Below are 21021 nucleotides of genomic sequence, written 5' to 3' on the forward strand. Positions count from 1 at the left end.
AGCAATGGAACAGTCACAAGGCCAGCCAAAATTAAATGGCGTGGAAATGTATGCATAAGAAGGACTTTGTGAGTGGAAGAGGAGTGGGCGGTTTGGTGGGGTGGAATGAACTGAAGACTCAGAGCAGGGCCCGGAGCTTGGTAGGCACTGTGTGGAGATGCCTGGTCCATGGGGGCAGTGGTTGTGGTGATGAGGAGCGGGTTCTGGGGGCCAGGAGAACTTTGGAGAAAAGGTGGGCTCATGTGGACATGGTGATGGGAACTCCAGCCGGAAATTCCACCTTCATCCCGTATGGAGGCCCCACATTTGTCACTTCATCTCCCAGAGCCACCACTTCTGGCTCTAAGGAGCTTTGTCTTGTCTGTCACACTGTGCTGCCAAAGAAAGTGTGTGGAAGCCCAGGACAGAGGGCAAGTACTTTCATTATTTTAAGGAGAGTCCTGGGAGACTGAGCTGGAAGTTCAGGAGAGAGGCGTGAGTGCAAGCTAGAGAGTCTGGACGTTTCCTGGCATATCTTCTACCTCTCCCTCCTATGTCTGACAGACCCTTTGTCCCAGTGAGCGAGTTCTCAAGCTCAGATTGTATCTCTGGCCCACCACTGAGAGAAGCTGGCCAGTGATATGGAGTCTATTTGCCACCTCATCTGGGCAGTGACATCAAAGGGCCAGAATCTCATAAAGGTTTGAAGGTGAATTTTCTCATCTTCACGGGTCCTGCCATATTGACTGGGATATTTTGGGAAGAAAGCACGGTTTTTCTGTCAGGGGCAATGGCCGGCTTTTCTTCGTCCACCCTCCCCACTCCATCCCACTGCCCACCTTGACTGCAGCACTTATCTCCTGTTTAGGGGAGAAGGTGATGAGGGGTACATCTTCTGCCTCTCCTGCCTTCTTTGGAGGCCAGCTGGAGTCTTGAGCCCAGGTGTTTTTAGGTCTGCCCTGATGTTCTCCCTTGTGCCTCCTGGGCTGAGTGGGTCTGACTTAAGCCACTCACTTCCTCCTTTCCGGGGCAGGCTGAATTCTTGGGTGACAGATCAGCACCAGGCGTGAGCTTCCTTTTCTCGACTTGTCTTCATGTTAGGTGAGCCTCCAGCACCCCAGACAGGGAACGCCAGCCTAGCAGAGGCCAGTGGGGTGCTTGGTACCTTGGAGTGGGTTGCAGGGAGCTGTCCGCCTGGAGGTAGGTAGGCAGGGGGATCCCCATTAAGAGTCTAGAATCCCTTCATTCCCACCATAACCCCCCCCAAAATGACTTATTCCTTTTGTTTTAGTGAGAACCAGAAAAAAAAAAAGTTCATTTTTACATATTCCATGTTATGTCAGTGGAGTCTTCTTGAGAACATCTCATTACCTGGATGGGTGTGAGAGGGAACCCAAGCCTGAACTCCCATGGGGCGACTCTGTGCTCTTCTGCCCACCCCCACCACGGGAAAGTAAATGCCTCAGAGCTGGGCCTTGTCTGCCAGCTGGGATCTGGGAGTCAGTCAGGGGATTGGATCCCTGTGAAGTGATACATAAATTTGGACTATATTGGCATCAGTATTGGAGGAGGGAAAAAGAAGCCTTATTACATTCTCAAGCGTGTCAGTGACCCAGGAAGGCCCAGAGCCCCAAGCTGAGCCAAAAGAGACATTCTCCATTCACCACTGTGGGTAGCCATTGCCTACAGCGAGTGTGGTGAGAGGCCGGGTTGGCGGACGGTGGCTGCCTGTTTTCCATCTGGGCGATGGTTCAGTGGAGTAGAAGTAGCAGTGCGTGCTCTGTGTGCTTCAGGCACATTCTGTTAAATGGGGTTTTGTGGCTGTTCCTGAAAATCTGCAAGGAATCTTTGTTCTAAATTGTTTCTTTGGGGAAAGCACATTTTCAGTTCCGAACAACCCCCTTACTAAAACAAAACAAAACAAAAAACCTTTGTAACCTGGTGGCTTAGAATGTAACAAATGGGTTGTGATAGCATGAGATGTTTCTAGCTGGAAAACAACATTCTTGTGTTTCAATTTCATGACAACCATGTCACCCCTATGGTTCATAAAGTCCTGAGTGGGCTGTAGTCAGAGCACAGGCCCATAGGTATCCCTCATTTTTTGGCGCATTTGAGAAGGGTCAAAATGTTGTTGTAGCTGAGAATCGTAGCTGCTCCCTGGGCTGGATGCCATCGGGGACTGTTCCGTCCACGGGTCATGTCTTGGCTCCCGAGTGTTCTGTCCAGGCGAGGAGCTCGGCAGCTCTCCAGCCGGGGAGCTGGATGATCATTTACAGTTTCTACTGTCAGTGTGCCTGGTGGGTGCAGCATAGCCACTGTGGACCCCTTGTCCCTGCAAGGGACAGATATGCAGGGACTGAGGAAGGTGGGGATGGGCAGCAGCGGAGGGGACAGGTTTGTGTCCCAGTGCCACCTACAGCTGGGCTCTGCGGGAATGACCTGGAAGAGAAAGGCACTTTTGTCCCAGTCCCCTGCTCCAGTGAAAGCAGGAATGCCCGTTCTATGGCTCAGTGGCTTCTAGAGGCTGTCAGAGGTGTCCTCGGCTAATCCTGGAGGTTTGTCTGTCTCCCTCTTTCTCAGGACAGTTATGAGAATCGCGGTGCTGTCGGCTGCCACACAGCAGCCCCCGTCATGAGAAGGTGGTGGTTTGCCCCGTCTGCTGCTTAGCCTGCTTCCTGTCTGGAAAGATCCCGAAGCTGGCTGTGTGGGGGCCTGAGCCAGTCTGGACCACCTCGCTAAACAGCCCCTGCAGCATTAAAAGCCAGAAAGTACTCTTTATGCAAACAAAAGTTATTTGCAAATGTCTTGACGTCACCTATCAAAGTGATCATTTACTTGTTAATGTATCATGTTTGATTATTCGTGACATTACTGAGTTTGCGTGGTGGTAAGGAGAAGGTAGAGCAGTGTTCGTACCCAGAAGGAGGCATTCGGAGACGATGATCCAGATCCCTGCGCCTGTCCTATCATACGTCCTCCCACGTGGGAACAGTTGGAATGTATTCTTGCTTCTGGGAATGCTTATTCCCAATTCAAGGTGCAGACCCCCTTCTGCCTTTGGGTGGGGGGGATGACAGGGGTAGCGGCATGGGGCTGGGAGGCACACACTGCCGGTGGCTGTGTCTGTAGCCTTGGCCAGTTGCCTACCTTCTTAGTGCCTTAGTTTTCTCATCTGTAAAATGGAGATAATATCAGCTTATACCTTTGTAGGGCTGTTGTGAGGCTCTGAAGCACTTAGAGCAGTGCCTGGCCCTCAGGACCTATATATATATGTGTGTATGTTGCCAGTATTTTTTATGTAGTTGCTTTGGTTTTGCCTCTGGCACGCCCTCCCACTCCCGCACTGAGTGGATTGGGGAAAGGTTTCTGTCCTCTGCGCTGGTGCTGCTTTTCTCTCAGGTGCCCCTGGTGTCTGGGAATAGGGCGCCGCTGTCTTACAGAGGCAGAGGACCTCACTGGAGCCTCCGTGCCATGGGAGTGGTTTCTCTGCTTCCCACAGGGTGTGGACACTGTAAGAAAATGAAGCCAGAGTTTGAGAGCGCAGCAGAAGTCCTCCACGGAGAAGCGGACGTAAGCTTCCTTTCCTGAACCTCCCCCCACCATTTTTCTCTGAAGACTCAGTGACACGGATCCCTGCAGGGACTTCCCCTGCAAGCTCCCGGAGGTCTACAGCACTTCATTGCCCCAAATACACATGTCTTAGGTCGGAGGGGCCCCTACCTGGGATGGAGGGGCGCAGAGTGACTCTAAGGTCCTGTTCCCGCCCTGTCCATGTGGCCTCTGCCAGATTGTGGCCCTGGGGTGAAGCCCCAGAGTTCACCCTCTTTTCTCTGGGACCTTGGCTCTTGGGAACAGCCAGGGTCTACACAGCCCAGCTGGTAGGACAGATTTAAAAGTCTCCCTTCAGCCCACAAATAAACCGTGGACACCCGTGGACGTATCCTGGGGATGTATGAGCCCTGGGGGCCAGCCACCCCAGAGAAGTGCTGGCAGGTCCTGCGGGGGTTGGGGGCTGGCATCTGGGCTCCTCTTCTGCTGGCACCGTGTCTGAGGCTGTGATGCATGGTTGGCCTCTCCCCCATCCCAGAGCTCTGGTGTCCTTGCAGCTGTCGATGCCACCGTCAACAAGGCCTTGGCAGAGAGATTCCACATCTCCGAGTTTCCCACACTGAAGTATTTTAAGAACGGAGAGAAATCCGCAGTGCCTGCGCTCAGAACAAAGAAGAACTTTATTGACTGGATGCGAAAGTAAGTGTGGCGGGCTCAGCAGCACATCCGACTCTTGGCCGCTGGCCCCTGGAGCTGGCCCCATGGACACAGAGGAACCCTGAGGAGCTCCTCAGGGCCACAGGAGCCAAGGTGGACTTGACTTCCCCAGTTCCAGAGCCATCTCTGGTGTGGAGGCCACTTGTCCTCACCCAGCATGTTTCACTGGTACCGGGGGCAGTGGGTGGCATGTTTCTCTTCTTGAGGGACCCCCCCTTTCCCTATGTCCTAGCCCCAGGCTTCATCATGGCATCTTACTCCATCTGTTTGAAATGGCTGAAGGACATACACAGCTCTTGACATTCAGAGCTGGACTCGTTCAGGCCTAGGTCTGCTAGTGGTTGACTGGACCTCTGGGAGTATCCACGAGTCAGCCTGTGGTGGTTTGGGGTTGAGAACATAGATGGTCAAGTGCTCCCTCGGTCTGTGTAGGAGTTTGCTGATTTACCACAACAGGAAACACAGACTTACGGCTCAATGGCAGGAGTTTACTCTCTCACAGTTCCACAGACCACAAGTTCAAGATGAGATGTCGGCAGGGTTGGTCTCTCTCCTTGGCTGTCTTCCACTCCATGTCTTCACAGGATCTTCCCTCTGTGTCTGAGTCCTAATTTCTTCTTGAAGGACACCAGTAAGATTAGGGTAGGGCCCACCCCAGTGACGTCATCTTAACTTAATCATCTCTCTAAAGACACCCCCCCCATCTCCAAAGACAGTCACATTCCAAGGTACTTGGGGGCTGGGACTTTAACATGTGAATGGGGAGCAGGGCACAGCTCAGCCTATAACTGCCTACAAGTCCAGAGAACCTAAGTAGCCTGGTAATTACTAGCCCAAAGACCTCCCACTTCCCCAAGGTCTTTGGAACCTGCAGTTCTGAGCATTTCCTTCTCCTGTGAGGGAGAGGAAGCATCACACAGTTGTCCTGTGTGGAAGAAGCCCCAGGCCTTGCTAGAGAGCCAGAAATTGTTAAGTTGTAGTTAAGAAGACTTTCTCCTGTCTACGCTCTTCCCCCAAGACACACACACACACACACACACACACACACACACACTTTCTCTCTCTCTCTCTCTCTCTCACTCACATAGAGCTTGAATATTTGAGAATATTTCCTCATTTTAGCACGGGGTGGGGAAGATAACGTAAAAGAAGACATATTCCAGCCTTTGCGGAGGTTCCTGGTACCCAGCATCAGGGTGCCCAAGTGACAACCAAGACTTTAGAATCAGAATGTGACATGAGAACTGTCCAAAATAGCAGTGTCCAAATCGAATTCCTTTATTAGGATGTTTGTGCTCAAACTTGGGTGTACGCATGTGCCACCTGGTTTTGAGGTGCTCCTTTAAAGTACAGATTCTGGGCCTGCTGTCCCTGAGGCTTTGATTCGGGAGCTGGGAATTGGAACCCTTAGCCATTGTTTTAAGAAATACCTGCTTAATAAGATTGGGAGCAAAGTTACCACTAGATTCAGGAGAGGCTCCTGGGAGGAGGTGAGAGTGCTAGCAAGCTCCTGGTCTCAGCTCCTCCCGCTCTGTCCTGCTCATCACTGGGAGCAGGTTTCAGTGGTTCACTTCTAGAAGAGACGAGGTACTTACCCTTTTGGGCCTCTCGGTGTCAGAAGCAGGTTGCTCTTCACACCTACCTCGCTAGCCTGCATCAGGGGCCGATGCTGGTACCCAGAGAGCATTAGCCGGGTGGGGGTTCAGGCAAGTCCTTGGGACTTGCACTTGTGGTTAGAGAGCCCAGGGAATCTGGAGTGGCCTGGACGCAGGTAGGGAGCCCCGAGGATCTTTGTCCCTTTTGTGCTTTGTCCCTGCTGCTGAGCACCTGAAAAGCACTTGAGAGAAAGCAGGGGTTTTGGATTCTGAGAGCCCTGCACTCCGATGGTGACCCCAGGCCATTTGCTTGACCCCACTATGCCCCAGCTTCCCGTCTGGAAAATGAAGACAACACTTTCCCAAAGACTTGTCTAGGGAATTAAATTAGACTCCTGTGCTTAGCAAGGTGTGTGGTGTGGCAGTGCTCAGAGGGAGGAAGCTGTTTTTATTACTGATGTCAGCTGCTATTTGGAGCTGTCACTGACCGTATCTCTATGTAAGTGGTAATTCCCTCCCAGCCTTTGCCAAGTGCCTTTTTATCTGCTGCCCATTTCATGCTCAAATCCTGTGAGGTCAAGGGTTTTAGTTTTTGTTTTTTTAAGATTTGTTTATTTGAGAGAGAAAGCATGCACACATGTGCATCGGGGTGGGGGCGGGGGGGCGGGGGGAATCCCACTGAGCACGGAGCCCTGCATGACACAGGGCTCGATCCCACGCGAGATCATGACCTGACCCGAAACCAAGAGGCAGAAGCTCAACCGACTGAGCCATGCAAGCGTGCCCAGGTCAGAGTTTTTATTCCTGTTTCCTTGACGAAGGGACTAAAGTTCAGAGAGAGGATAGGGGCCTTGTCTAGACACAAATAGCGGTTCTTTTGGGAGCTCAGAAAGCATCCTCAGGCAGAGCTGAGGATTGAGCATCCTCAGGCAGGACTGAGATCTGTCACCCAGGAGCAGGGTGGGCACTGGTGAGTCCGGTAGTGTTTCCAGACTGTGCACAAGGGGCATGCTGTGAGTGACTATGACGTGCTCACCAGCAGGCTGGCCTGGGGACACAGGATCCTGGGCAAAGGAGCTTTTATCCCCATGCAAGAGGATAGCTGGTACCTGGAGAGGTGTCCCGCCCTGCAAGGGGCTCAGGTCTCCCACATCTTCACAAAATGGCTTCCTGATAGGCTCCTCAGAGGGAATCAGAGTATCTCCATGGACGGTACAGAGTTTTTCAGTTTAAACTCAGCTTGTGAATTACATTTTAGAAAGGATGTGAAGTGATTTCTTCTTGAGTGCTCCTCTGGGTGGGGGTGGAAGTGTTTGCCCTCACCCAAGCCTCTCCTTATGACTCTCTCCCCCACCCCCCCCCCCATTCCTGCAGCCCTGAGGCCCCGCCACCCCCAGAGCCCACCTGGGAAGAGCAGCAGACCAGCGTGTTGCACCTGGCCGGGGACAACTTCCGGGAGACCCTGAAGAAGAAGAAGCACACTTTGGTCATGTTCTATGCCCCTTGTAAGTAGCTGGGGGTGCTCACCATGGTGTGAGCCAGAGGGGCGGGCCAGACCAGACCAAGAAGACCCCTCCCAGGGACCAGGGCAGCCACAGGGGGACTCTGGGCCCCTCTATGCTGTCTCATTGCAGGCTGATATCCTTCAAAATCCAGGGCCTCCTTCTGTCAGTTCTGTCAGGGTCTCTCCCTCTTTCTGGGGAGCCTTTCTCACATCGGTGCTAAAGCCATCCACTTCTGTTTGTGGCAGGGACGCCATAAAGTCGCTCAGTCTCCTCTGGTCCCTGGAATCTTCTAGGTTGCCTGCCTCCCACTTGCCCCTTCCTTCCACCCCTTGACTCTCCTGGTATCCCCCACTAGGCACTGACTTCACCTTCAAACCTTGGAATTTAGCTGACCCATTTTGGCCTCTGCTTTCCTTGTCTTCCTGAGCATCCCCAGCCCAGCCCCCTCCCTGACCTCCCTGACCTCCCCACATGGCTTTGACGCCATCGGGTTTGAGGCTATGGGAAAAGCATACTACATTGTTCTGAGCTAGCTTCCCCTTGATCCCCATTTTCATCAGAGTTTAAGTTGAGGAAGTGACACGTGTGTTTGTGACCTTTGGATTTTGTGCATAAAATTTTGAAGTTAATTGATACTTAACAGGGAACGCTCTTGAATTTCCCACTCTTCCGCTGCCCTTGTCTCTCTCCCCCGGGTTACAGCTCTGCTTAATGGAGTGGGGATAATAAAGCTCTGCACCGCGGAGAAGCCAGGCAACTCAATCTAGTCATAAACCTGCTTGCTTGTAGCCAGCCCTCCTGTTGGCTCCCCTCCTGCCCCACTTTTCCAGTGTCAGTAGTACCTTAATGCCTCTCCTCCCTCTCACTTTCTGGGAGGGGCTGCCTCCGCCTACCTTTCCCAGCCTCAGACCTCCACCCTCGGGCTGCCCGTCGCTCTGTTTTTGCCTTTTCTTCTCTAAGTGGGAGTGGGACTTTGGGTTCTTTCTTGCTGAGCTTCTTGCTGTCCTCATCTGTCCTTAGGGCATGCCTGGAAGGCTGAATGGGGTTTAAGAAGCTGTCTTCTGTCTGGGCAGAATGGGGTGTGCAGGACAGACAGCAGAGGGCATGTGACCGTCCCGAGGCCTCAGAGCAGCGTGTGACAGAGGGGCTCTTGCTGTCCCAGATCTCGTTCTGAGAGGAGGAGCTTCCTCTGCAGCAGTGAAGGCCTGGCCGCACAAGTCAAGGTCCTTGATCGGATACTGGGTGGGCTTTTGTATGTCCAGACTAAATACGTTCCCCCCAGAAATGCTCCCCTCTTACCCCAGGCCTCTGGGGTCAGGACTCCTACCCTCTGGGCTGCTGATGACCCCCCTCACAGAACCACTGGGTGCTGGGTGGTATCTGGGGCCCAGGATACAAGGGAAGGAGGTGTGGTCCCTGCTTGGCCTCAAGGGCTTCCTAGTCCACTCCAGCAAGAAACAACCCCATTCAGGGCCGGTCCACCCTGTGACTCAGCTTCTGTCAAAGGGCCTCACACCTAGAGGTTCCCTTTTCCTCCACTGCATGTTCCTGTCCCTGAACTCTACTCCAGATTCCTGAGACGTGTACATCAGGAAAGTGGATCTATCCAAAGACAAGTCTTTCAAAAATTTTTTCAATTACAAAAATAATACATATTTATGTATTATGTAATACCTCTTGATGCTTATTTACATATAAAGAACCAATACTATAGGAAGGTCACACCCCTGCTAAAAGTAGGTAAAAAGTGAAAGCAAAAACCAACCGCCATAGCCTTCCCCAGTGCCCCTCCCACCTCCTGCCTCCCTGCCCCACTTCCCACCTCCCCACCATGTCCCTTGCTTCCCAGCTCCAGGTACCCAGCCTCCCGCCTCCCTCTACCTCCGGCTTCCCTAGTTTCTACACAGATCTTCCTCCAGCTGTTTCATTGTTCTCTCCTGTTCCAACATTTCCACCCCCCAACACACACACACACACACACACACACACACACACACTTCGCTCTCAGTGGTCTGGTCCCGGTGACTGCCCTTCTTAGGCCGGCTTGCTGAGTCTCTAGCTATGGAATTTTCTATCCTGTCCTCGGTCTTTGTTTCTGACTCCCTGCTCTGGAAATCTTTGGTTTCCTGCTACACAAAGGTGGTGCCTTTTTCAAGAGCCCCAATTAAAAAATCACGTCTCTTCTGGCCCACCTGAGACCCCTGGGAAACGTGTGCATGCCCTTTCTAAAACAACCTCCCCTCCAGTTACCCATTTGCCTTGCCTTTTCTTTTGGATAATGATAAAATTAGATCCACCAGGTGATTAATCTGAGACCTAGATACTTTAAATTGATGGTAATAGGAATTTGCACTAAGCTGACAGTTGCCTTTATACTTTCAGTAAGCAAAGAGCTTAAAAGGAAAAATTAATAGTGATACCAGATTTGGGGGGAGGGGACGGCTTATTTCCGGCCAGCCTAACGCTGTTAGTGGGGCATCCATGTGCCACTCTCGAGGGACTTCTAGGGGCCACAGGGCTGGTGCTCTGACAGACCTTGTCAGCCAGCACACTGTGCCCTCTGAATGTTTTGGAACGTATAAACCATCGTTCCTTTTGAGTGTAACATTTTTATGAATATGAGCTATTTTTCCCTCTGCTGGGTCAAATTAGTAAAGTGTTCATATATAATTGCCATTGAGCCAGTTAAACAATCATCTGTTAGATCTGCCACAAGCGAGGCTGTACTAGGCACTCTGTCGCATCCGGTGCTGCTAGAACCCACAGGCAGCCCAGCTCTCTTCCCCACACCTGCAGTGGATGTGGGCAGAATCCCTTGACTGCCCCTCCTCATCACTGTCCCCACTGCTCTGGGGCCAGCTGGCTGCTCCGCCAGCCGGCCGTATGGGGGGCCCCCCGCCCCTCTCAGGAATTGGCTCACGTGTTAAATTCATATTAAAGTTGTAGCCTAGCCTTAATTTGGTTTCACAAAACTCTTTGAAATGCCAGTCATTATTATCTTATTTTAAAAAGAGAGAAAGCAGATGAGCAAAGCCATTTCTGTTCCCCGCCTTGGCTGGCCCGACTGTTTGCCAGCTCTCCCTGTGGGGCATTTGGCCTCTCCCACCTGTGTTTTGATCAGAATTAATTACCAGTGTCAGGGAACTCCTCCCTCAGAGCAGTTCTGCTCTCCCGGTGCAGTCGGGTGCAGCATCTGGAGAATGGTTACAGGAAGGGGGCTTGGGTTTGGATCGGCTAATGCTGAGGGAGGTTGCCAGGAAAGGGGGTCTGTCATGTCAGGTGACACTTGCACCACTGTCACACCCAGGGCCTCTGGAGTTATGGGTCCTTGTCCATTGTGATCAGCCTCTTCCCTTAGTCAGGAACCCAGGCCCTGAGAAGCGTTGGGGACTCACTGTAGCTTATCTTCCTTTCAGCCTGACCTTGGATCTCCCGCCCCTGAATCACAGGTTCCGGTGGACTGTGGAGCGAAGGGCGGAAGGCTAGCCTGAGGACCAGGGGCTTGGTTTGGCCATGTGGTCCGGGGTGGGGATTGAGCAGTGGGGGCTCAGGTGAAGTAGTTCCTCCTCCCCACACCTTTCCCAGCCCGTTCTCTCAGCCATGAAGTGGACCGTATATACCGCAGTCCCTAGGGAAGAAGAAGGGGACTCTGTGACAGGCTCAGAGAATCCTGAGCACACATCCTCCTTTTCCGAGCCCAGAGCTCCCCGCTCTACGCTGGCTCCGAGGGCAGCCCTCTGTGGAAGGAGCTTGCAGAGCAAGACTGCAGCAACTGTCTCCCCCACCCCCAGCCTCTCCAGCCCCAGTGTGTGACAGGAGGATGGGGTGGTAGGTCCCGGGCAAGAGCAGACCTCTCCCCAAAGTCCTTGTGCTGACAGCAGACACACAGGGCAGTGTTTGAGTGGCTGGGTTGACACGTGGACCCTGACAGTCTGGTGTGTAAGGGGTGGGAGTCGGATGAACCCTCACCTGCTGTTGGGTGGAGGGAAGCCCCTGGAAAGGCTTCTCTTCAGTGCCAGGAAGGACCCCTGGCCCTGCAGCCTCCCTCACGTGCAACACTTGATCTTTCCCCTCCCCCGCAGGGTGCCCGCACTGTAAGAAGGTCATCCCACACTTTACCGCCACTGCCAACGTCTTCAAAGAGGACCGAAAGGTAAGGATACCCTTCCTCATTTCTTGTCCTGCCCCTGACTTTGCTCAGCCCTCGGTTCCTCTACTTCCCTCCCTTCCACTTCAGCTCCCTTTCCTGAATAGACTCTGCTGACATCAGGGAATTCCTGGGAACCAGGACATTCTTTTCATAAGGCAGGATCGGGCAGGCTGAGTTTCTGCTGAAGAATCAGCTAGCAGAAATGGGTACCCTGAACTGTTTCAGCCTCTTATGGGAAGAGGGGATTGGAAAAGGGGTCACCTGCTTATTTTTAGCATTTGAATCTTTTTACAGTAGGATTTGTAGTCATGCATTACTTACGTAATTGAAAATACAAATAAAAAATATCCAACAAAAATGAACTGGAGGCAGTCAAGGTGGAGGAGGGCAAGGCTGTCTGCAGAGCCTCGTACCGCCAAAGTAAAAGGCTCCTACAGCTGCCGACTGATGAAGCATAAAATTAACAAGCTAGAACTGCAGATTGGATTAAAGTGTGGGGAGAGGGCACCCCCAGGCACCTCCCCAGGCAGCTCCAGCAGCCAGGGCAGCATGGGCTGCCACCAGGTGAGGGCAATGTGTGACTCTGGGGCCGAGGGGTGGCGTGGCAGGGGCAGACCTGGAGCTCAGGCACGGTACAGCTTGACTGCTGTTGAACCATGTGGCTTGGATAAGTCCTGTCAACTCTCCAGGCCTTGAGTTCTCCTCTCACCAAGGTTGGCATCCTGCTGTAGATGATCATGAAGACTCTGCCTAGCCTGGGACTCTGTTGTGGGAATCTGTCCCCCACCAGGCCACAGAAGCGTGCTGAAACACACCCAACCCAAAGCTGCATGCATGTGCACTGGGTGGGGTCCTTAGGGGCAGCTAGAGCAGGCTGGACACACACACCAGGACACGCTGGAGTTGGCCCTGGGTGGGGTGACAGTGACGGCATGTAAGCTCTGTACAGGGACAGAAGGTCAGAGGGAGCCAGGCTAGGGCACAGGGACATGTGTGTGGTGGGGGGATGGCAAACTTGGGACTCAGATCCCTGGACCCTTCCCTGGATTCAGGATGTCCTGTTGTCACCCACAAAGTCTGGCTATGCCTTGAGGCTCCCTTCATCACATCAGGAGGGAATATAAGGACCAGAAATCTTTTCTCCTTTGCCTGCCCCTTGGCCTGTATCAAGAGGGGCGTGGCAAGAAGGGGCTTCCTGTCTTCCATCTCCCTCCCCACCCAGGTTCAGTTCCAGCACGACTCCGTCACAGTCTGGGTGTTAGTTGGTGTGGGGAAAACTTTGCTCCCTGCAGCCAGCATGGGACTGGCAGTCAGTCCACACTGACCCCCATCACCCCTCACCTGGAAAACTCTGGACAGACAGGAAAGTGACTGAGGTGTGGGGTCTCCCTGTCCCTGGCTGCTAAGGTCTCTATGGCTCCAGGGTCTGTGAAGGGATCACCTCAGTCCAGGTGGGGCCAGGCTGTCTGTGCCCACTAGTGAGTAGCCAACGGCCAATCCTCTTCTTCCTCTCTCCCCTCTGCTAATGCACAGGGACTCCGTTTCCACAGGGAGACTTCCTTCTCCAAGACACTGAAATGCCTTTGCTTAATTGTCTCAGCTTGGGACAGTAATGTTACTGGCCTTTTCCTGGGGTCATTCCCTGTTGGTATTCCTTCTCTCCTTCCAGCTCCCTTTATCCCAAGCCAGAGATCACCCTCACTCGCTTTAATCTCGTGTCCTCTCTGCCAGGCAGTTGGCAGGCCTGGGGTTCCTGGTTCCAAGGCTCTCGGTAACACAAGGGAAGCATTTGCTCTCGGCCCCGGGGGACTAGAGTTACCTGTGTCACAAGTGCTGGGTGCCATCCTAGAACTGTCCCATCAGAGGTCTAGGGATGGTTCTAGAAATTTGTAATATTTATCTATCTTTCTCTCTCTCTCTCTCTCTGTCTCTCTCTTCCTCTTCCTTCCTTCCTTCCTTCCCTCCTTTCTTTTTAGAGAGGGAGGGGGAGAATCCTAAGCAAACTCCATACTCAGTGCAGAGCCCAACGTGGGGCTCAGTCTCACGACCCTGAGATCATGACCTGAGCCAAAATCAAGAGTTGGGTGCTTAACCGACTGAGCCACCTAGCCACCCCAGGAATTTGTAATTTTTAAGAGCTGCCTCTCGTACTGGCCAGTGGCTGCTGTTTGGGGTCCAGTGGCCCATCCAGCTCTCTCCTGCTCATGGGGGTCACGGCCCAGAGAGGCGCTGTGTCCCTTGCCCAGGGACAGCCAGCCGCCAGTCGCTGACAACCAGAACAGAGTCTCTTGACCCCCACTTCTTCCAGACACCCTGTGCTGCTACCTCTTAGCTAGAATTGTATTCCACCCCCCAACACACCCAGAAGCCAGTCCCTGTTCCTTCCCCAATCAATATGCTGTTGGTTGTTCACTTCCATTTTCATAGCCAGAGTCAATATTAGCTCCTGCAGAGATTTATTTTACTGAATCAATAAAGCCGCATGAGGCAGCTCATATCTTAGGTGGGGAGCCTCCCCCCCTCCCAGGAGCATACTAGGGAACTTGAGCAGTTGATACACTGGCTGGAGAGAGGGCTGCGTGCTGCTCATGTTGGCACCGAAGGCCGTAGAGAAGGGGCCGCAGAGGACACGGGCCAGAGGTGGAAGGCTGGCCGATACAGGCAGGGGCAGGGTTCCACTGGGCCAGCAAGGTGGGGCTCATCTCTCATGGCAGATCCAGGTGTCCCCAGCCTGGATCAGGCTGGCCAGCAAAGTGGGAAGGTCATCCCAGGACAGGCGACCCAAGGCAGAGGGGGCTGCTGTAACTTTGGCCATGGTGTGTGTACTCCCTTGCGTTGACAAAGCTGTCTGTCCATCAGAAAGGAAAGCTCCCTGAGCATAGAGACCTCATTGGTCCTTGAATTCCCTCCAGCCATGATGCCTGAAACCTCTGTAAATGTTGACTGAATGACCACACAGTAGCATTTGATATTTTCAGAAAACTCCTCTTCCTCTGATGCTTAAGAGGGTTATGTCATGTCCTTGTAGTAGTCACTGTAGCATAAGCAACGAAGTATTCTCTGTCTCCCATTTTACACAAGAAGAGATTGAATCTTCGAGAGGTTCAAAGCTCTCCCAAAGTTGTTCAGCTGGGAAGGGGCAGCTCAGAACCAGATAAACAGGCTTTGTCGGAGGTCTCTCCCAGAAGCAGACTCAGGTTCTGGGACTCGTGTATAAGGGGTTTATTTGGGAAGTGGTCTCAGGCCACAGCCTCAGGGATGGAGGAAGAGGGGACAGTCAGGACAGGAGCCAGAACAGGTGTATTAATGAACAGATTAGTTCATGCGTAATTGGGTTCAGCCCTAGAGGCGTCACCAGGGACAGAATCGCCCAAAGGTCAAGGAAGCAGGGGGACCTGTCCTCAAGTTCCAGCCAACACTGGCCTTCCTTGGGGCTCCCTGCAGCCAAGAATTATGGGTGCCAGTGGCAAGTTTGGCTAAGGGGTCATGGCAAGATACCAACTATGGCAGAACAAATCTAGAAATGATCGTGTACCTTCATTGACAGTTCAGTCCGTGTAAACCTAGAGTGGGTGGGTGGGGGGGCAGGCATCCAGACAGGAGAAATTGGGATAGGTGAGAAGAGGTTTATTGTCTGTCTCCTTTCCAGAGTCTAAGCTGCTTCCGTGAGAAAGAGCCACACTCGACTCCTCTCCTCCCGTAGGGAGGGAGTGTGGAGGAGCCTTTGGGGCCAGGAGTAGCACTCCATGTGTATGTGGCTGGCAGCTAGTTTAGGGGATTCGAAATAAGTACACATTTTTAATTTAGTCGATTTATAAAACTGTACACTGCATTTCCCACAGCTTCGGGGCATGTATACAAATTAAATTCATAATTTAGAGCAGATGCAGGGAGAGCAGCCACCCGGAGCAACCCTCATCAAACACTTCCTCAGCCTAGCGGAGAGCCTTGGCCCCTCGCCGGGGGGCAGACACAGAGGGCTGCCTGGGGTGAGCCACCTCCCCCGGGCTGGGCCCTAAGAGCTGGAATGCTGAGGACAGCCGGAGGAGCATCTGCCTTATGTTTCTAAATAATTCAGAGAGCACTTTAGAGGGTGAGCTGGGGTTCTCAGAAGCCTGCAGGGGCCCGTCTGCCGGCCCAGTGAATTGGGCTTGGGGGCGGACGCCAGCCAGCGGCTCGTTGAACCTGCCCGACAGAGACAGCTGCCCTCCGATCCAGCCAGTGGCTGCCTGCGGGAATGCAGGGCGAATGCTGTCCAATCTGGCTTTCACACAGAAGCTGGAGAGCCAAACTTTTATATAAAATCTTCTGGCTCTTTTTCTAGGTTGGCAGCTAATTCAGGTTTATTTTTTTTGTTGTTGTTAAATTCTATGTGGGCCAAATAGAACAGGACTGAGAGCCAGATACGGATCGTGTGTGGCGAGTTTGCAAACTCGGCTCTAAGAAGTCTTATCGTACAGACGTTCTGTAGCTGAGGTGGGAGGGAAGCAGCAGAGCGGGGGGCCGGGGAGTTGCACTGGTGGCCCACGGGTGACAGGAGGAGAGGCTGCCCCTCGCTCTGCACTCTGTCGCCCCACTGCCTGCAGAGAGGGGTTCCTGCTTACCTGGGCACCAGGTCAGTGAGCCAATCAGGACCGTTGGTGGTCTGCAGGGTTCTTCTACTTTGAAAGGGGGCCTCCGTCCCCATGGGAAGAACCCGTAGCCATAGAACCATGTGAGCTGTGACTATGTAATCACTTGAAATTTCAAGCATGGTGAGAGTTCAGTCGGAATGCCTTCATGGGCTCTGGTTCCCGGAGACTGCATGCCCAGTCCCCTCCAGGCCTGGTGTGAGCGGGTCCCCCTTCTTGCACCTGCTGCCTAGTCCTGACTCGGGCTGTAGATCAAATCCTGTCTCCTGGGAAAGGCCTCCTTGGCCATAAAGCAGCCCCTCTGGCTATTGTCTTGAATCACCCTCTTTTAATTTCTTCAGAGCATTCACCAGGCTCTAAAATGATCTCACTTGTTATGTATCTATTAACTGCTTTCCTTCGGTAAGAGTGGCGGTCACTAAATGGCCGGACTTCTTCAAGGTCACCCGTGTACCACTAGCACGTAGCAGCCCTTGGGTACGTGCTCACTCATCAGAAGCTGCCCGCCCTGCTTCTGCAATGCTTGTGTTTGGTGTGTTGCATAAAGTGACCTTCTTTCCTCCTTCCCTGCTCTCTGACCCTCAACAGACAGAAGGTTCCCCCGGTCTGCTTTATACCCTTTTATTTAAAAAAAAAAAAAAAAAAAAAAACAGTAAAAAATAAGGGAAAACTACCAGTCTGTGGAATTTGTTAGACAGGCAGGAAGAGGCCAGTGGCCAATTTGGGAACCTCCTTCTGACTGAAAATTCCATTTGCTTTGGTCATGCCGAGCTCTTCCGGTCCCTGGAATGTGCTCCCCCAGCTAGAACTTCTTTCTCCTCCTTCAGGCCACTGCTCAGATGGCAAACGTGCAGAGCACCTCTGTGCCCCTCCTCTTGGCACCCTGGACCTCCTCCATCACCTCATACCTCCTTTCGTGCCTTGGAATTGTTTCTCTCTGACCCCCCTGACCAGACGCTGAGTCCCTACTAGGGGCAGAGCTCGTGTCTGGGGGCCGTAGAGGTGGTTAAGAGAGCAGTGAACACTTACTGACTACTAACCACGTGCCGGGTCCTGTGCCAAGTCACCGCCCCTGGATTCTCTTGCTCAGTCCTCCTAATAGCCTGATCACTTAAGTATTGTTATTACCCCCATTTTATAGATGAAGAAACTGAGGTTCCAATAGACTAGGTCATTTTCCGAAAGTCTTCCTATGCTACCAAGCCCAGATTTGCACTTCGGAAACTCGCCTTCAAAGCACTTGTTCTTAACCTTGGTCCTCTACTGCCTCCCAAACAGATGTTCGGAAAGTGTTGGTTGATAAATGAATGAGTCCCACCATGGTTCACAGAAAGCATCACAGAACCTGCAGTGTTTAAAAATGCTCTCAGGTCATCATTTCCTTGATGGCCATTATGCTCTTGATTTTAAAGGGTGGTCTGAGGCCCCTGCAAACTGAGTCCCCTAACCTTACCTATCTGCCTTGAGAACTGGAAGCAAGCCGTGGCGGTCTCAGTGGAGCTCTGAGCTGGGGAGGCTCTGGTTCAGCTCTTCGTCGCTATTGAGAGAAATCAGAGAAAGCACACGGTGTGGGCCTAAAGTGCTGTCCATATGCAGAGGGTCCAGGCCTCGGGTCTCAAACAGGAGGCTGCCTGCACTGACCCAGCCTTTCTCCGGGCCCACAGATTGCCTGTGCTGCTGTGGACTGCGTCAAAGAGAAGAACCAGGACCTGTGTCAGCAGGAAGCCGTCAAGGCCTACCCCACATTTCACTACTACCACTATGGGAAGTTTGCAGAGAAGTATGACAGCGATCGGACGGTAAGCTGGGGCGAGGCATCTGCTCTGAGCTCTTTCTGTCGGGCAGGGAGATAGCCACTGAGAAGGGCAGCAAAGGGACACTTCCCAGACACCACAGAAGTTAGCCATGTGCGTGCTGCTGGGAAGGCAAGGGCTCTGGGTCTGGCTGGGAGAGTGCCCCCAGAGATTGTTCTGGAGTCCGGCTCCCAGAGCCTGGGTGGGTTCCAGAGGTGGAGTGGCAAGGACTCCTCTGTAGCCAGGCAAGCCCTCCCGACATGGCCAGCTGCCTCTACTGGCCACTTCTCTGTGTCCAGAGGAGTGAGCACCTGGAGGGTCAGGGAAAGGGGAGAGGGGGAGAGGGTGCACATCTGCCTCAGGGGTTAAAGGCTCTTTTCTCTTTCTCTTCCCCTTCCCTACAGGAATTGGGGTTTACCACTTTTATTCGAACGCTCCGGGAAGGAGACCATGAGAGACTAGGGAAGAAGAAGGAAGAGTTGTAATTTCTGCCTCAGAGAAAGCTTTTCCATTACACTGTGAATGATACCTGTTTTGTTGTTCTTTCTGAATTTCCACGTGTTCAAAAGACAAAATTTTTTATAGCCGCTTATGGCCATTTTGTACAATTTTTGAAATAAAATTAAACTGATTGTTTGGTGGTATGGGTTGTTTCCACAGAGCCTGTACTAACAGAGATGAAGAGGTGGATACTCGTGCTGTCCCTCATGCCACGTCCTCTCCTGGAAGGTGGGGAGCTAGCTGCACGCCAGCGTCCCATCCGCCTGGGGAAAGGCACGTGAGGGCAGAGTGGGCAGAAGGAGGATGGCGTGGGACACTGCCCCTCTCAACCATTGGAAACCAAGACAGGGAGATCGGACCACAGCATATCCCATTAGAAATGACTGGTTTGGGGAGGAAGTATGTTAAGATAATCAGAAAATGGGCTGCTGAAGCTAACGGTCACGAAGTACTAGCTTTTTCTGGATCATTTCAGTTTCAGCTTGGGTGTGTCTTCCTGGACTTCATTTACATGTTTCTCTTTCTTCAACCATTTCTTGTCTTCTCTTTTCCTCTCTCCAGTCCTCCCTGCTCTCCCTTCACAAAAAAGCTGAGTCTCCAATCTAGAGTTGAGTGCAGTGGTCAAGCCCAGGCTCAAACGGGCTTCCAAGAATGGAGTAGGAGAGGGGTCTTTGTGCCGCCGCTTGCTTTGCACACTGGAAGGGGCAGACGTGGGTGGCATATTCTCCATAGGCATGCAGATGCTGGGTCAGCGCCCCCTCACCCTGCCACAGTAACCTCCAGACATTACTCCCATGTTCTCTGTGGAGGGATGCCACCCAGGCGCCTGGTCTACCCCAGTGTCTCACTCTGCTTCCTTCCTCCATTCCATCTCTTTCCCAACTGGCTTTTACACCAGTCATGCTTCCTGCATCGCTGGGTGACTTAACACTAGCCCTTGGAGCTGGAGAACCCTGTCCTGTGTCTTGTCTGCTCAGGGGGTAGAATGGCTCCTGCTCCCTCTGCCTTGACTTGACTTATAAGCTGCCATCCAAGCCTTGGATTTGGGCCGTTCAGAAGATGGGTTGCCCAAGCTGTAGTGCTTTGCTTCTCACTTGCGTGTTTCTGTTGGCAACTTGGCTTTCAGGAACAGCCCTGTTTCCTAGCCTGGTTTCCTCCCAGTGGCCTCCGGCCTTCCTGCTAAGAAGGGACCTTCTGCTGAGAAGGGACCAAGAGCACAGAGCCGCAGAGCTCCTCATGGCTGTGCTGACAGGTGCCACGGCTCTGTCAGGTGAAATTGGAGGTTCCCAGCTCCGCAGTCCACCCCCTGCCGCTTCAGCCTTGCTTCTTTTCTCCTAAGCACGCACTTTCTCAGCAGTGGCCCTGGTCTTGCCTCAGGTGAATGGGCATGAAAGAAAGAAGCATGCATTTAAACACACGTCCTGCGCTCCTGCTGGGTACTGGAGGCGGCCATACAAGGAGGCACGTAATCCTGACGCTGTGTAGTGTGCACCCATTCCTACAAGGGGCTCCCGAAAGCATTTGTGTGCGCAGACATGCTTTTTCCCTAATGCTGACTTGGAGGCTTTGTGGGAGGAATGTATTTGCTTGTGTGTTCAAAAAAAAAAAAAAATGTTTTTAACTGCATCTTTAGAACAATACCTGACAAAAACCACTTCCTGACTGAGGACAACTGGTGCTCACCTTCAAGGTGTGGGGCTTTCTTTTTGTCTATTCTGAGCCTCAAGGTCAGGCTTGCCTGGCCTGGCTTCTTGGTGTGGGCTTGAAAGCACTGGGAAATGGCATCCTCTTCTGCAGGATTTGATCCTTATAAGGCATTGTCAGAATGTCTAGTGATTACCATGACTTTGGGCATGACCTGAGCAAGTTCACCCCAGCTCCATGCAGTGGCCTCTATGGACAGTGCACCCTACCTCCACTCCCCACCCCACCCTCATCTATACCCTCTCTCCCACCCTTCACCTCCATTCCCCCGTTCGGGAGCTCTGCGCAGACGGTGTCAGTACTGGGGCATCTAGTTAGTCCCGTTCCTCATGCCCACGCTTGTTCCATGTGAAGTTCATTGATCTTCAGTGCAGACCCCTCCCTACTCCTCGAGGACCTGCTGTCATCTCACCCGCCTTGGTTCCCCCGGACCCTGCATTTGCAGGCAGATTTCTCTGCCGGAAGTGTCTGTGGCTTAGGGGAGAACTGATTCCCAATCTTCTTTCTGGGCTTTGAATAACCTTCGCCTCAATTTCTATCCTTTGGGTTGCTGCTTCTGTTTACCCTCCCCGCTGGTTTGCCTTAGCTTCCCGCCTTCCTCTGCATCCCCCATGCTTCTCGCCCACACCAGTGATTCCCCATCACTGCCTAACTGGAGCTTTCAGAGCTGGCCCCCCAGCACTTCTCATCTTCTCCATACTACTACCTCCCTTTCTAGAAGTGCTTGGCTTCCAGAAACTTAAGGAGGTGATGATCTGGGTTTAAGAAGTGATACGTGTGGGGGCGCCTGGGTGGCTCAGTGGGTTAAGCCACTGCCTTCGGCTCAGGTCATGATCTCAGGGTCCTGGGATCAAGTCCCGCATTGGGCTCTCTGCTCAGCAGGGAGCCTGCTTC

General features: G+C 52.8%; 1 protein-coding gene across 1 annotated transcript in view; it reads left to right on the forward strand.

Annotated features, from left to right (window-relative positions):
- The window catches only part of PDIA5 (protein disulfide isomerase family A member 5), a 91476-nt gene extending 72910 nt beyond the window's left edge, over nt 1–18566 (forward strand). The window contains exons 12-17 of the mRNA XM_059391078.1: nt 3482–3552; nt 4070–4230; nt 7218–7348; nt 11431–11501; nt 17794–17928; nt 18327–18566. Of these exons, the coding sequence (XP_059247061.1) occupies nt 3482–3552; nt 4070–4230; nt 7218–7348; nt 11431–11501; nt 17794–17928; nt 18327–18407 (650 nt within the window). The 3' untranslated portion in view covers nt 18408–18566. The remainder of the gene's footprint in view (nt 1–3481; nt 3553–4069; nt 4231–7217; nt 7349–11430; nt 11502–17793; nt 17929–18326) is intronic.
- Nucleotides 18567–21021: the final 2455 nt, after the last annotated feature.

This window comes from Mustela nigripes, chromosome 2 (assembly GCF_022355385.1).
Source record: "Mustela nigripes isolate SB6536 chromosome 2, MUSNIG.SB6536, whole genome shotgun sequence".
NCBI lineage: Eukaryota > Metazoa > Chordata > Mammalia > Carnivora > Mustelidae > Mustela > Mustela nigripes.